We start from the raw sequence: 16,429 nt of genomic DNA, 5'->3' as shown, positions 1-16,429 counted from the left end.
TCACTGGAACAGTAGTAAAGAACTAAATTCAGGATAACCTTTCCTTTTCATGTACTTCTCAATGTAATAGCAACACCAAAAGTTATGGTCATTTGACAGAATCAGGCTGACCAAAAAATAAGTTTCTTTTCTCTGTGATACATCCTAGTATTGACCAGGCTTCTGGTACTTAGAGGTTTCCTCAGCAGAGGTAGGAAACATCTCCAGCAAGAGCAAGCACCTTCATCATTTTAAACATTGACATTTTAAACATTTAAACATTTGTCAAAAAACATTGACAGATGAATTTGACAAGCCCTAAAACTGCTAAAACATAAGAGAATAGATCATGCAGTTAGAATCAAAGAAGAGGACAGAGAGAGCAAAGCGTCTCCCTATCAACACTGGCAGACACTCTTTTGTACTCTGTTGAAACCATAATTAGAGAAATAATTTCAGCTTCCTAAAAACAAGGGTTCATCAAAACTGTTTTACAGGAGGAACAGCAAATAAAAAGATAGCAGCATACAGGAAAGAAGCAGTAATTCCCAAACACCAAATAACCAGAACTACTGTAAGAAGCACACTACCTTAACAAACCAGGAAAACAGAAATACAGCTATCAGAAACAGTTCTTGGCTACAAACATGGACTGCTTTTAAACCACTGGGAACATCATTAGATTCCTCAAAAAGTTTAGTATCAACCAACAGTGGATGATTCCCTCAAGTAATAATTACTAGAAGTTCAGAGGTCTGCAAAACTTGCAGACTTTACATATAAAAGAAACAAAGAATATCCTAACAATTATGAACAGTTTCACTAAAGCATAGAATATTGAGCCTATAAACATGAAACTAAAAAAGTGCAGACAAGAAGTAGTCTGAAGGATAAAGCAATTCATAATTAGGAACAAAATAGATTCTCCATCACTCTAAGTTTTAACATTGCAACACATTCAAATCAATTAAGGGATGTTCAACAGTTTATGCTATTCAGATGGTCAAATTACATTACACAGACCGGATTCTGTTAGTTGTAATGGATGAGATGAAGCATAATTTATCTCTAGCAAGAGATAGGTATCAAAAGAACCAACAGAATTTTTCTCTCAATTTAGCTTAAAAATACTTTCCTCCTCATTTCTACTTACACAACATGCTAAACTTACAGGACCAGATATTCTAATGATATTCTAATAAGTCCTTGAGAATACACAAAGCTCAACCAAGATCAGTTTGTTTCCAAAACTTTCTTGCACAAGAAAAAAAATTGTAATATTCTGCTTCTTTCACTTGAGGCATAGAACAAATCACTGTGAATTATCAATGTGAATTGGAAATTTTACTTCAAGTAAGTGCAATATAAAGTACTTAACTTGATATTCTATATGAACAACTGTCCAACTTATACTTACACTGATGATCCAAGTGCTACTGCTCCCCAGGCAATGAACTGCTTGTTGGAAAGGATGGGTGGAATGTCTGAGAGCCCAGCAGCTGTAGACACAGGTCTGTTTTTCCCAGATTCCACCTCACCTTTTATCATCACTTCATACTGAGGCCCAGATGGCAGCACAAGGATTTTCAAAGTACTTTAAAAATAAATAAATAAATTTAAATCCCACAACAGAACAAGATCAGCTGATGAAATCAAAACATAACTGAAAAAAATTAGGTGTTTTTAAAACTACCTTCTTAAGCGGAAAATACAAATACTTCTTTTTATTTTATGACAAAGACCAGCTTTAGGCATAGCAAAATTTAAATCCTTTGGGCTGTAAATACACATGCCACATGTACCTCACACAGTCTTCTGAAGTATTTCATCTGGAAATGATTCAGATAAATATTTCAGAGACTACAACTCACCAAATTATTTTTTGTTCCTACTAATATCTAATTATTTTGACAGACTAATTTTAGAAAGAAGCAAAGTCTGGCTGTAGATTAAAGAGATGCCTTTTGAATGCCTTGAGAAACTTCATTGAATTTTTACAAGTATGAGGTACTCAGGAGCATCAAGGAAGGAAATCTAGCTTTTAAGTTACAGGCTGAAGCACTTGCTATAGCACAGATACACTTCAAGTCAAGAACAAAAGTCAAGAACCACCATTCTAGCTGTCAGTGAATCCCTATGAGACCTGCAGACAAAGCCCTGAATCCCATCAGCAGGGAACATGGACCCTCCTTACTGTCTCAGTTAGTTTATTAGTCTTTTGGCGGCACTTTGACATAGACTACGAAGTTTCCAATCCTGAGTACCTCAAGCTTGCAAAAATTCAATCTATCCAATAGGATCATACTGTCACTAGCACAGAACTTCTCATTGTTTAATTTAAATGCACTGGAGAGGCCAGGTTAAGCTAGATACTGAAGTTGAACATATTTTGAAGATACTCCTTTGTCCATTCTTGCTCTATCACAGCAGAAACTAGAAAACATGTAACAAGAGAGGAAAGGCTGCTCTGAAGACTCTCACATGACATCTTAATGATCACTTGAACCAATCAAGTTTATTTTGCAGAACGAAGTTCAACAGGTGCTAATGAGCAAAACTATGAATGCTTCTTCCATCTGCAAAAGGAACATGTACATGAGTGTTGTACAGAACAAACTTTTATCTGATTACAGCAGACAAAAGAATACTTATGATCCCGATCTCTTCTTGAGTTTTTTCACATGTACAACAGGAATAACATTTCCCTTGCCTCAGCAGAGAGAGAAAGAGGGAAGCAACTGAAGGAGCTGCTGACAGTAGGTATTTTGAAGCTTTGATGTACTTCAGCAATAACTACCATATAAAGGGCTTCAGGGACTTACTCCATTTTTTTACACTAAACAAGTCTTAGAATATTTCTTGATGGGAAATATTACCTATTCATTCAGCTATATACACCTGAAGGGGCAGATAATCTATAGAAAAGGTGAACCTTAACAAAAATCCTTTTGTAATGGATGAGAGCTCTCATGAAAACAATTGAAGACAAAGTCTCTCATACAGGTAAAACTTTCAATTTGTTCATTACTTTAAGGTCAAAAGTAGTTCAGTTTAACACATGCAGCACAGAATCAGTTATATTACCTTTCTGTAGTTGTTATGCTTTTAGGAAAAAACTGGACAGTCACTACTTGTTCTTCCCCAGGAAAAAGGAAAAGGCCCTCAGGTTCAACAGCAAAGCAGCTGTCCTGATCTGATGTCTGAAAGTAGGCAAGGGCAAAAGGGAGGCTTAGTTATCTATTTTAAGGGATTAAACATTTCTACAACATGTAATACAATTTGGTTGTGCACCTGTTGTACATGCAGTTCAGACAATTTGAATACACGTGGAGTCTTCAAAATTTTATCAGCTAGCACCCAGTATCATCACTTAATGTGGCATTTGTGATAGGAGTCATATATCCTATTTCCATGGCCTCTGATCGTAGAAATTATGGGCTAACAAACCTCTTTTTATAAAATGGAACCAACTGCTCCTTCTGTTGACTTTGAAATGCTAGTTCCAAATGTGTTTAGCTATCTTTCAGTTTGGAACCATATTTTCCACGGATTTGTAAAAAGGTCAAGTAAAGACATTGCATATCTGAAAAGAACTCACGTTGTATTTGAGTTGGCAAGATGTACACTGAAAACTAATGCAGTTTTGTTAGAAAATATAGATGTTTGCCAATGCTAATATTCATCTTTGCCCTAAGCAGGCTTTACTCTACCAGCTAACTAACACCTGCTGTGCAGCACAGGCTTCACTACTTTTACATATAACAAATATTTTTGTTAAAATTTAGTAAAAATCATAAAGGTATGTTTGCTAAAACAAATATAACTGAAGTTGAGCAAAAGAACACCCATATGCTTTTTCCAAAAGTGTAAGCCAATCACTACCATCTTTCACTCCCTTTACATAAACTTGTAAAGCTTTTGTCAAACCACAGAGCGGAGCTAAAATCCCAAGGCTCAGCTCTACTTCAATACAATATAAACAGCAAAAAAATCACGATTTCAAGAGGGAAAAACCAACCTACCTCAACTTTCAAATATACACAAATGTTTCCAGCATTTTTCAATGACAGCTGCTGCTTGACTGTTGAACCCACACTGGTAGACAGATGTATTTTCTGTAAAAATTAGGTAAGTGTGTATGTATGTATATATATATATACATTATAAAATCAAACATTACAAAAGTAGAAGGCTAGGAGAGGCAAACTATTCTTAAAACATACTTTGTAAATATACACACACCTGTAAGTCCTTTGGAACATGTATCCTTGCTGTTCCAGCTCTTGCTCGGAGAGAAATACTTTTAATGACAGTGCTAGGTCCTGGACTATCCACTTCCACGTCCACTCTCGCCAAGAACTCATCTGCTGGACCCAAGGAATCTAGGAACAATTTCATGAGTAACAAAAGCAAGCAAGTCTTCCAGCAGCAAAAGCCATTCCTATGGATGCATGTCTCACTTCAGCTACTCTTCAATCTTAGCATATTCATGTGGAGATAATAACAGAAGCTCACTCATTACTCCTGCAACACCTTTTTCCTCTTTTAAATAAAGTCTCACAGGACCTTATTTAAGAGTTTTACCTTTTCATCAAATGTGACTGAAATTGTCGCTAATGCAAACAAAGAAAACCATTCTACCACACTAGTCAAACAAGGTGATATATGTACTATTTTCTATTCAGGAAGCCAGAACAATTCAGAGGTTTCTTCAAATTTATTATCTATTTTGCAACTAATGCAATGTTTTCTTAAGTGACGGTTTAATTCCCTCAGTAAAAGGAGTAACACAGATTCCATGCATCTTGCAGTACAAATTTTTTACAGCCTCATGCTGAAGTATAAGTGTCCCTGGTAACACATAAAGGCTTAAGACATAGAGGCATTCTGTCTCCTACAGTTACTAAAAATTAATGTGATACCTGAAATATTAGTGCACACAAACCAAACATGGTTTTAAGTTTGCAGTCTGTCCCACAATTCTAACACATGTATACGTTAAAAGTCAAATCTGTTTCAGTTGAAACTAAAATCAAATTACTATACCTGAACCAGAAATTTGTTTCTTAGGTGCATGGAACAGAACCCAAACTGTTACAGCTTCAGGATCCTGAAAAAGAAATTTGTTGACTCATCTTATGGGGAGGGAGAGAATTATTAAGAGGAAGCAACAAAAAAACCACCCACATAAGCCAAACAAAACTGCTCAAAAAGGTACACTCACCAAAAATCATTACTATGAACTCAAATATTCAGCACTGTCATTTCAGACAGCAAGTAAAAAGAAGAATCAGCCAACTATGAACTACTCACTTGGCCATCATAGCTTGCATGTATCACATGATTTACAACTGATGGAGCTGCTGTCTGAGAAACTGCATCCATTTGTTCATTAGAAGTGTTAACTGGTTCCTTGGAAAAGGTGAAGCACCGCCAGGCTACTGCATTCTGTCAAAAAGAAAAAGAAGTATTACAAGTATTAAATCTCTTATGGTCACTAACAGCAATGCTGACAAAATTGAGAAATGCAAGACAAGTTTTGAATGATCCAAGTAGTTTGGAAAAAAATAATCAAGAATTAGCCTATAGTTTTGGTAAGTATATGATAGTCCAGCAAACCCTCCAAAAACAATAGGAAAACCTTTTGTAGCAAAAGGGGATAAGCAGAGTCTGGTTAGCTTAAGCCTTCAAGAAGTTTGGCTGTTCAAGACCAAACATTACTAGTCCTCAACATAACCTAATCCACCTTAACATAAGGCCAGTCCTTTCTTGTTCCCCTGTATAAGGAAACCAGGCCAGCTCTTCCCACAGCACAAATCAGCAGTCAGCCCAGCCTAGCCAAAAACCTGAAACTGCATTGCCAGAGATGCAGAGAGGACAACACTGTAGCCTCTCAGACAGGCTATTATATAGTGTGAGGCAAAGCATATAGAGAGAAGAGTCCTGTTCTTGCTCCTGCAGAGGAGGAAGGAATATGTTAAACTTGCTAGTAGCAAGCTTGGCTGCTTGTGTGAACAGTCAGCTGTTCCATTTGAATAGTGGAATATGTCTCCAGCTTCTCAGAAAGAAGAGGGAAGCTTCCAGCTTCTCCAGCTTCTCAGAGGAAGGTTTAGGCAAAACAACCTTTTATCCTATTTGCTGCCCTGTGCTATCAAAGCAAGCATCAGAGCTGGAATCCCATGGCTAAGCTATAAAAAGTAACCAACAGATATGAAACAAAACACCGCACCTATCCCAGAAGCATTTTTGTCGGTACCATTACAGCAGACTCAGATTACCACCCTGCAAAAACTATTTATTTCCTGACTAACAAAAGAGTTCTTGGGAACCTTACAGCTACTGTCCAAGATATATTTCTCAATGACATGTAACATAAAGTATTTGGGTATTAAAATTCAGTATCACAAGATGTTAACTCTCACATACAGGAAGTTTACTGTACTTACTGCATTAATAATAAGTCTAATTGGCACAAAAGCATGGGTTTTGTTGATAAGTTTTAGGGGAAGAGCCTTCCAACTGCCAGAAGTCAAGTCACCAAAATCCAGGCAATCTCCTTTTCCGGTTTCCACCTGGTTTTAAGGCAAAGCAGAACTTAGAAGAAAGGAAAACCTTCAAAACACTACCCTACAAATGCAAAGAAAGGATGTTATTCACCTATTCCATCCTCTTAATGCTATATCCACATATAATACAAACCTCCTACCAGGGGTAGGAGGAGTCTAGAATCATGTTTTCTTTGATATTAGAAGGGGTTACAGCCAGTTGGCTATCTCCCATGCATTTTGCCTCAATCAATGAAGCCAATCTTAGCACAGTGTTTATCCACCACAATCCAGCACACAATCCAATTATTTTGGATAATTCAAATTAAAAGTAAGTGTAAACCATGATTATTGCTAGCAAGTAAGAAATGTCAGTTTTGGATAGTTAAAAAGTCATTTTAGCAAGTTAAAAGTTGAGAAAATAACTAAGGGGCTGTTAATTTTTGCTAAAAAATTTAAATTAAAAAATTAAAAACATTTAAGTGTCATGATCTGCAGCAAAATACAGCTTTTATTTGGTACTTTTTCCAATCTCAAGAATATAACAAGACATGCAGAGATTTAGCATAGGGTTTAATTTTAGTTTGAATATGACACAAGTTTGAACTATATACTATGAAGAACATGGAGAATGGACTACATGTAAAAGAATAAAAAATGCATTAAAAAGAAAGAAAAATTATGGAAGAAGCATTAAAAATTATATTCATTCATGTGCATTCATTACTTCAAAACACATACTTAGCCCAAAGCAAGTTAAAAGACCACCTTAAATGAAAAAAAAAAATATTAGCTGTGGCTGATGATTGAGAATTTTACTTTTATCAATGATGTCACAAACTACCATGTAATCTGTTCAGGCACCTCCAAAAGTATCATCAAGCCTTTTTCTACCTGTCCATACTCTTAAATCTAGGACTACATGAGGCCAGATTTAATTCTTAATGTCACACTGCCTCCCACCTGGTTGTTCTTCATGAAAAGTCACAAGACAAAAGCATTTTACACATCCACTTATATTTAATTTTTAATTAGTCGAAAATAAGAAAATATTCTCTACAATCATAAACAACCTAGAGGTAGTAAGAAACCAAGACAAAGTCTACTTGATGTAAAAAAAAAAAACCACAATCCTTACAATTGGAAACAAATGCTTTTTGTTACACTTAATGCCCAATCCAACACAGCAGACACCTAGAAAGCATTAGACATTTAAGGTCTCATCCAGTCTTTCAACAATGAAGAAGTAATGCATTTTAACTTATTCTTTCCACACAGAATCCTTCATTTCCAGCTAGGTGCTTTTCCACAAATGGAACTCCCCAAACAGCAATAAGCTTCTCAAAGTTTTTCTTATATTCCCACTTAAAACATATGAAATTCCAGGTTTCTCAGAGGAACAACTTTGCAATCCTATTATCTTCCAGTGTCATTAAATTATTCATAATATTGTAACAACAACAAAAGACCCACAATAAGCAGCTACTTACTTCTAAATTGGGGTTTTCAGCAACTGCTGTCAGAACTACCCTGCTTGCCAAAGCTTCTGACTGAACGATTGTCTCAGCATCTGCAGCAACTGGCCAAGATGAAACATTGAGGATACACTGGAAGATCCCCGAATGGGAAGGTAAGAAGAGTATTTTCAGGTCGTTGGTCGAGTAGGATCCTACAATGGTTTTGTTCTTGAAAACCAGACATTGATATTTCATAGGATCCACCTGAAAAACAAAATACCTGTCATTTTCAACAGGCCTTTTACCAGAAGACATTTCCTTTTCAAATACCACATTTATCCAGCACCACTGCTTAACACAGAAGTTTTGTATATATTTTTCCTCTATTTAATTAATGCATCTTCATATCCATGGCCTATTTCCATCCCGCTCAACTGCGAGCCTTTTCTTTTAATTTAAACAGAGAAGTCAGCCTGAAAATTGCTGAGGTTTCTTTCTACCATCTAGTGGAAGATTGACACTGGGAAAATTAATTAATAAGTAAAACCCTGACTTTCAAGAAAGAACAACAGCGTATCTAAGAGCTGACCGAATAAAATTAGTTTTAATCACACTGTGCAAACAAATGCATACACATGGAAATAACTGTAAAGCAATTTCATTTAAAAAATCACCTCTCGATACAACAGAATTGCTGGCTACAGGAGCTACATAAAAGCACCATGACACTGATTAGAAAATTATGGAAGAAATCATTATTCTCATATACACACACACATCATATATATATGTATACACACATACATGAACACACAGAATTGTGGCTTGATGTTCTTTAAAAAGGAAACATTCTGAGAAAACAAGATCAAAACCAGAAATCATACTCCTGGAAAGACATGTGCTACATCTGCTGGAAAAATATACCTAAGGAGGGATGTGATCAGGATTTCTAAGACTTACAAGCTGCAATATTTAAAGTGAATCATTGTCTGCTATTCCTCAGTAATATGGACCAAATAAAAACAGCAAGAACCATATTTAAAAAAGAAAAAAGCAATACTTAATACAATCTACAACTGAACGGAACTGTGGACAACACTACATAATTTCAACCGATTAGCTAGATAAAGAGCAGTCTATAAAAAACTAATAAGAACAGAAATAACATCTAACACAAAAGTTACCAAGTACAAAGCTGCCAGAAGCTCGGAGTATCCTGTTCTGTTGTTATATTCTTCTCTACTAAGTGTATTCATCAATAAAAAAAAATCATTTTGATGGACCTTGAATCTAACTTATTCTCATGTTTTCAAGTATCATGTTACCATGATAACAGAAGTATATAGAATTTAACAAAATTGAAGTGCAAGACAGCCAATTTACGGCCTACAAGCTACCTGCTGCAACCCACAGAACAATCCATCTAGCTTGAAGCCTTCTCCAAATACTTCTCATTCTCCATCCCTCAAGACCTCCTGATTTCAAGAAAAACAGGCACAAACTGCCAAAAATGTTTTAGCAATAACAGTGCTCAGCATGGATGTCTTCTGGCCTAGGACTGACTTTTCTTGCATACACAAAGGTGGAATGAATAACCCATAAACTCAAACCTTCCACACTTCATGCACACAATACAATTCTACAGATCAATCGCTTCGTGTGGCATTTACCTCACACAGTCTACTTGTTGGAGGAAGCCAGGTGGCCTGGCTAAAGACAGTAGCATTGGTTTGTGCATATTAACTACAAAACAGGGAAAAAATTACAAATCTGTAGAGAGGGGCATAATTTTACATATGATACCTGGTAAGATTACAGTATTATTCAGCTTTATTTAAAAAAAGCCTCTTACCTTTTCCCCATTAATTGAAACACTGAGTATTCCAATGCTGACCTGCAACCACCGATCAGTTGGATTATAAATGCTAAGAACCGTCTGTGATGCAATTCCCACACAACAGGCATTAGGGAACTTCAGTTCTTCTGGTACTTTTATATGCCCTTTGGAAGAAAATATGCTCCTGTTAGTTACAAGTACTCAGAAGCAAATCAGAACTCAGGCTGCTACCAAGTTTATGAACTCATCTGACAAATGCTTCATTACGGCAAGGAAACGTTTGACTCCTACAGTTCTCATAAGAATGTTTTCCACAAGCATGAAATTCGAAATTTCAATCACTTCTAATGTGCATCTTTAAGTTCTACTGTCACAAAAACACATACTTATGGAAATGGCATATTCCATGCAGACCCACAAAGTATATAAAACATAAAACACATAAAACACTCAGTGGTCACAATTTAATCAGTACTAGCCCAACTCAGAAAATTTGAACATTAGTAATACAACATCCTGTTAGTATAAAAATCAGCAAGGAGTATTTCACTATTTTAAAATGCACTAACAAGATCAATGATTTGGAACAATCAATAAACAAGCTCTAAACTGTCGCAGATTCAAATCTTCAACCCCTCTAAGCTTGTCATTTAGACTGAAAGAATTAGCCAGAAAAAAAAGTATAGCAAAAAACAACTTACAAGATTATAGGTTAAAAGAACTTTTTAAAATTAAATAGTAATTTGTGTTGCTTACATTTAGAGCTAAGTCTAGATACAGAGTATTAGCAGAAGGGACAGAAGACACTTGGCAGCCTGTCCTTCCCTTGATAACCAGCAAATAGTTTGAGCCCTCCACGTGCATTCTTAGGAGTTTTGGCCTTCACTGGCTGCTAATACCAAATTAGGCTGGAAATAGAAATGTCCTCTACTTTCCAGATAAAATACAATGGAATTTCAAGAGCATGACTTGTCTTGCCTAGTTTGAACTGAAGCTGATATTGAAGACTGCTGAAATTCTTCCAAAGTATGAGAAATGGTTTTTTAAGACCATTAGGGGAGCTATAAGAATAGACACTGAATTCAGAGAACATCTTTAAACAAGATGAACTAGTAATAGAGTTTGCATAAACAGTAATTGCAGTTACATTTAGTACCATCTTAATTTTATTTACTATAACATAAGCAACATGACTATCACCATTCCTGTCCACAGCTGTACTTCAAAAACACTGTAAAAAACACACTTACCTATACCAGGTGACTTTGACAACTCCCACTCACTTCTGCCAACTCCAAGAGGTTGCCGAGTACATGGTTTCATATTTAAGATATTACTATTCCATGAAGTAGGGTGTGGATTATAAAGTGAAACTGCGCCCAAAGAGCCAGGACGAATATTTGGACCTAAAGGAATTCCTAACATAAGTGGATTCTCAACATATCCTGCTGGGACACCAGAACAAGGAAGCCCTGCTGGAAGGCCAAACCCTGCAGAGCTGCAGCCATGAAACTGAGACAGAACTGCATTTCCTGTAGGTTGTATAGTTCCCAGATGCTGCTGTGCAAATGGAGTTGTTGCCAGAGAATGCCCTGTAAGCAAGGTGGGAACAGAAGAAGAAATTGCTTGACTCTCAGAGGTAGTGACATGGGATTTAACAGTTGATATAGGAACATACTGTTCACCAGATGAGTTTTGATTGCATGTTAAACAGGTGTTTAACCCAGAATAAAGAGGTAATATATTCAGAGATGGTAATCCTTGTCTCTGTGCTTTGACTGTTTGATCCTGACACGCTTCTTGTGCATCAACGTTGACAGAAAGTGGTTGAAAGGTGCAGAGTTTACTTGGTAAAGCAGATTTAACATGATCTAGCTCTTCCTGATTTGCTGGTATATTTGACGAAACAGATGGAAGCTGCTTTTCATTCTTCAGAAAACCTTCTTTGGCCAGCTCTCGGTCCAGTACATTACCAAGTTTTCTTTGAAGACCAGCAAGTTCATTTTCTTCTCGTTTCTGGTCAATACTAAGTACTGCTTCTCTTCTATTTCTTTGACATGAGTGGTCTTCTAGATTTTCCTTTGTATGTTCCTGAGGAGGAGTTGGGCTGGCCTGAATTATTGTTGTGCTCAGTTCACCAGCATTTTCGTCCTAGTAAACAAATATAACATGCAGTATTACGTATTTTAGAAAAGCAATAGGGCATGTAAGACAGACCTTAATGCTGGTACTGCCTGTTCAGAAAACTTTCCTGTCTGATCCTTACTGGTATTGCCATCCCATATAAATAATCAAGTTTGTCTTGTCTGAAGTTTTACTTCTGTAACTGTGGCTCTTCACAATGAAAAAGGAAAAACCTGCAACTTCAACCTGTCTAATATCCTAAAGACACATTGTACTGGGTCTGGCCGAGATAAGAGTGGATTTTCTTCACAGCAGTCTCTGTGGTGCTGTATTTTTAGATTTGTATTCCAAACAACATTGATAACACACCAGACATACGTACAAGATTTAAAAAAAAATAATAACTGAATGGCCTTGAACCAAATCACCAACCAAAAAGGATTCAAGATGCATGAAAATGCATTGACACAAACATTTTCTTTGTGCACTCACACAAAGAAATCGTTCAAGCCCAGAGACCTGCCATTTTGACAGGTATGGTGTAGCTGGAATGAGCACTCATATTTACACAGACATGCATGTAAGTAAGAAAGGTTCTTCAGGTTTTGTCTGCCTGTTTTTAAGTTCCATCCACAATTAAACACACTTTGGAAGGGGGGAGACATAACACAAATTCCAGATCCCAAGGAATGCATAAATTCAGATAAAGATTGTCAATTATTTTAATCAGCTTAAGATTGCAAGTCTGAACACAAATTTCACCCTCAATGTACATTCTTTTCTAAAGCAATAAAAGCCGTCAGAATGACTGTCAGAGGTAGAAAATTATAGTTTCAGTCCTGAAAAAAGTAGTACAAGCTATATTATGTATTTATAAACATTTCTCCAGAAAAAAACAAACCAGGGAAAGTATTCTCCTAACAGTTAAAGCTGAACAGCAAGGGAGCCTCAGGTGCAATGAAAGCAGATATAGATCCTGCAAAATACTACTGGAACACCGCACCACATTCCAAGAACAGAATGACTTAATGAGAAATTATGAAAAAAATGGAAGAAAAAAATACATCAACTCTAACATTTTCAAAAGTTCCTAGTTCTTTGATTGTTTTACTATCTTTGTATTTATTAGAATGTGTGCATTTAGTACAGTTGATACCAAAATTCAAGTTTCTGAAAAACTCAGAAGCTGGAAAGAAGCAGAATACCTTTTCCCTATGCACAGCATATCCTAAACTGTTTCAAAACCCTTAAGGCTTTTCTAATTCAGAAGTACTTTGACCTGTAAATTTTGGTTTAGAGCAAAGCAGAGACGCTGTTTTGTGTTTCTTACCCAGTATGTCTCTGGATTATGTATCACTGCTGTGTTTTTATGGGTACTGCCAGGTGCAGAGACATAGGTTAACCTGCTCATGCTTGGACTCGAGTAAACAGACTGAGGTAGTACACTCTCTTTGCAAGGAGATTCCTGACAATGTGATGGGCAAGTAAAGTCCTTTTCAGATCTGAAAAAGAGATTCAAAGTATGCCAGTATTAAAATAAATATTTTTAATGCTGCCCTCAAGAAAATCAATGTTACACATTACCTATACTATTCTAGAAGTCAACTTACTTAGCTGTTCTGTTAAATGCAGTCAGTAGAAATGAGAAATCAGCTCTCAACCGTTACAAATTCTGGCTTTGGTGTACATAAAACTCATTTTCATTCTATATAAATCCATATAGGTAAAGCATTAGAGTTCCACAACTGAACTCAGATGCTAAGGCCACAGAAAGAACACAACTTATTGAAAGAAAAAGAGGTGAATCAATATATTTGTATCTAACGAGATTAAAAAGTCAAATGAAATCATTCAACTTCCCAGGCATCACATATTAGTTTCCTATTCACTGCTGAGATTCTCTTCATTTCAAACACCTGAAAACACAGAATCTCTCACCACTTTGTTCAACAAGACAAGCTAACATGACAACAATTAAAATCACCGACAATTTTAACTGGAAATCCCAGTATCTGTACAACATGCCAGTGAAAATACATCTACTCCCATACATATTAATTTCTGAGAAATGCCAGACAGCCTGTAATTCTAATAACACATACAAACTGTAGTTCAATATCAAACAATGAACTTAAAAGTTCAGAGAAATCAGGTGCCTCATCTTTTTATAAGACTGCACACAACCATTAGCTAGTGGCCATGTTTATGACTATTGAATTAATTTAGTTGTAATCTTATGACACATTGTTATGGGAGCTCATTTAAGAAACATTGTTCTTTCAGTTGCTAAGAAAACCTTAAACCTTGGACACAAGTATGTATCAAAATACAAAACAGTCAAAAGCAATACAAATATTTCTACTCATCCTCTCCCATAACAAGCAATGATACATATCACAGAACCAAATGGAGTGAAATACTTGGATGTTCAAAAAACATATCTTCATTGATCTATATAATGTCCAGCTTAGCATATAATGAAGTCTTAGCCTAATAAAGATCTTCTATAAACCTAGATCACAGTCAACATTCAAACTAAAACATAATCCTTCAACAATTCTATGAAGCACTAGTTCTTATAACCTGCACCAAGAAATTTACCCTGAAAATGCTGTTCCAGAAGTCTCACTAGGAGAAGAATGAATCAGAGGTGAAGTTGAAGGTCTGAAGCTATACTGCTCATCCTCCAGAGGTAAGTCACATTCAGGTAGAATGGGTTTATGCTCTGGCAAATAAACAGAATTTAGTAACAGTATTTATGGACAGGAAACAAGTTTACTGTCAAGAAAAGCCTTTTCAACCACTAATTGCATTTATATAGGGTTACTTACCAGTACTGTTCTGGGAAGATGGGGAGAGCTTCTCAAAAGTTACATGTTTTGCATTCCCACCACATGGAGCACTGGCATCCTTGTTTCTCTTCTCTATATTGGCATTTTGCTTCCTCTCATCATTGTTCAATTTCTGCATAGGCTTGGCTGTTGAAGAACTTACTGAGACATATTTACTAGATTGCTTGGCAGGTTTTAAGTCACTGAGGGATGGAGTGTTTCCTGCACCTCCCTCCACCGAATCATTACATGGTTCAGGAACAGCATTTGCTGCTTGATCTACTGTTTCTCTGTCTTCCCCTATACAGCGTGTACTAGTGAGATGGCTGTTCTGGTAAGCAAGCAGATTTTGCTGTGCCACTTCCATTTCTGCTGCTAAGGGAATTCCACATGTGTGGGCCTCACTTCCATGAAGTGTCTCTGATCTAACATCAGCATCCATTGACTGTAAATGTTTACTATTCACCAAATCTGACAACTTTTCTGAATATTGAACATTATCTGCAACTACGTCTTCATGGCTGGGAATACCAGACAGACTAGAAAAATTCTGACTGTCACTTTCTTCAATAAGATAATCCAGCAAGCGCTTCTCTACTCCTTGCTGTTTGCTATGATTATTCATCAAGTCTTCTGCAAGACCATCCTTATGTTTATCTTTACCCAGTAAAAAGGTATCAGATGTAAGGTTCTGGACAGATGCTTCGTGTTTCACAACACTCTCGTATACACTTTCATGTCTGTTCCCATCTGTTTTTTTGAGGTATTTTTCCATGTCAAATGCACTATTTTCCTCATTGCTGGATAATACCTCATTAGCAGAGAGTTCAGCCTCTTTAACAACTCCAGGAAGGACACGTGTTCTTTTACTTTTATTGGAGAGTGCCATCATCATAGCAGCTAGCTGGGAAGGTTCAGCACTGGTGGAAGCATTAGCAATAGCATTTGCAATTGTGGTGACACTCAAGACAGAGTCAGAATGATTAGATAAGTCATCCTCAAATTTGTCTTTATGAATCCCATCCTACAACAAAACGAGTTAAGCACCACAGTAAGGAAATTTTTGTTTAATGTTTTGTTTCTTGTTTGCATTTCAGGATATGGCAACGTATTAACATTCCTCATTCATGCATTTTTAAACACCTGTCAAGAAGGAACACTGCCATAGACATAATTCTCATTCTCCAGATTTTTTAAGTCTACTCCACAAAGGCTTTTTTAGATTAGATAAGTATTGCCTGCTAGGAAGCCTTAGATCCTGTGAAACTTTTAAAATCCTAAAATGCTTTAGTTCAGTTGAAAGAACTGGGAGTAAAATCCTATCAAGGACAAACAGCAGAGAAGTTACCATGACCAAATATACAGTAACTTCCCAATTAACTTTAAATCATCTGCCTCTACAGAGAGAAAACAAAGCTATTCCTACAGCTTTCTCTATCACTCAAGTCTGATTTCTTCCTTAGTTTTCACACTGGCTATTCTTAGCAAAGGGTATGGAGTAGGTAGACAGTTATGTCCAGAGCCCAGTTTCTTTCTGCCTCTCTCAGATGGACACAGACTCAGGAAGAATTGAAAACACCTGTCCTCCTGTAGCTATGCATGCATGACTTCACAACATCCTCATTAGAAGACAGACAAAGCACGGAGCAGACAAGT

General features: G+C 36.6%; 1 protein-coding gene across 3 annotated transcripts in view; it reads right to left on the bottom strand.

Annotated features, from left to right (window-relative positions):
• The window catches only part of CEP192 (centrosomal protein 192), a 57,073-nt gene that overhangs the window by 24,644 nt on the left and 16,000 nt on the right, over window positions 1-16,429 (bottom strand). For all 3 annotated transcript variants that reach the window (XM_017729473.1, XM_017729474.1, XM_017729475.1), the window contains 13 exons: window positions 14,774-15,797; window positions 14,544-14,667; window positions 13,273-13,444; window positions 11,069-11,969; window positions 9,834-9,982; window positions 8,015-8,245; window positions 6,426-6,551; window positions 5,293-5,427; window positions 5,026-5,089; window positions 4,222-4,361; window positions 4,002-4,094; window positions 3,064-3,179; window positions 1,397-1,573 (listed from right to left, as the gene is read on the bottom strand). In XM_017729473.1, the coding sequence (XP_017584962.1) occupies window positions 1,397-1,573; window positions 3,064-3,179; window positions 4,002-4,094; window positions 4,222-4,361; window positions 5,026-5,089; window positions 5,293-5,427; window positions 6,426-6,551; window positions 8,015-8,245; window positions 9,834-9,982; window positions 11,069-11,969; window positions 13,273-13,444; window positions 14,544-14,667; window positions 14,774-15,797 (3,452 nt within the window). The remainder of the gene's footprint in view (window positions 1-1,396; window positions 1,574-3,063; window positions 3,180-4,001; window positions 4,095-4,221; window positions 4,362-5,025; window positions 5,090-5,292; window positions 5,428-6,425; window positions 6,552-8,014; window positions 8,246-9,833; window positions 9,983-11,068; window positions 11,970-13,272; window positions 13,445-14,543; window positions 14,668-14,773; window positions 15,798-16,429) is intronic.

Source organism: Corvus brachyrhynchos, unplaced genomic scaffold (assembly GCF_000691975.1).
Source record: "Corvus brachyrhynchos isolate BGI_N302 unplaced genomic scaffold, ASM69197v1 scaffold331, whole genome shotgun sequence".
Lineage (NCBI taxonomy): Eukaryota > Metazoa > Chordata > Aves > Passeriformes > Corvidae > Corvus > Corvus brachyrhynchos.
Note: the sequence above shows the minus strand (reverse complement) of the source record. Positions and strands in the feature narration are given on the sequence as shown.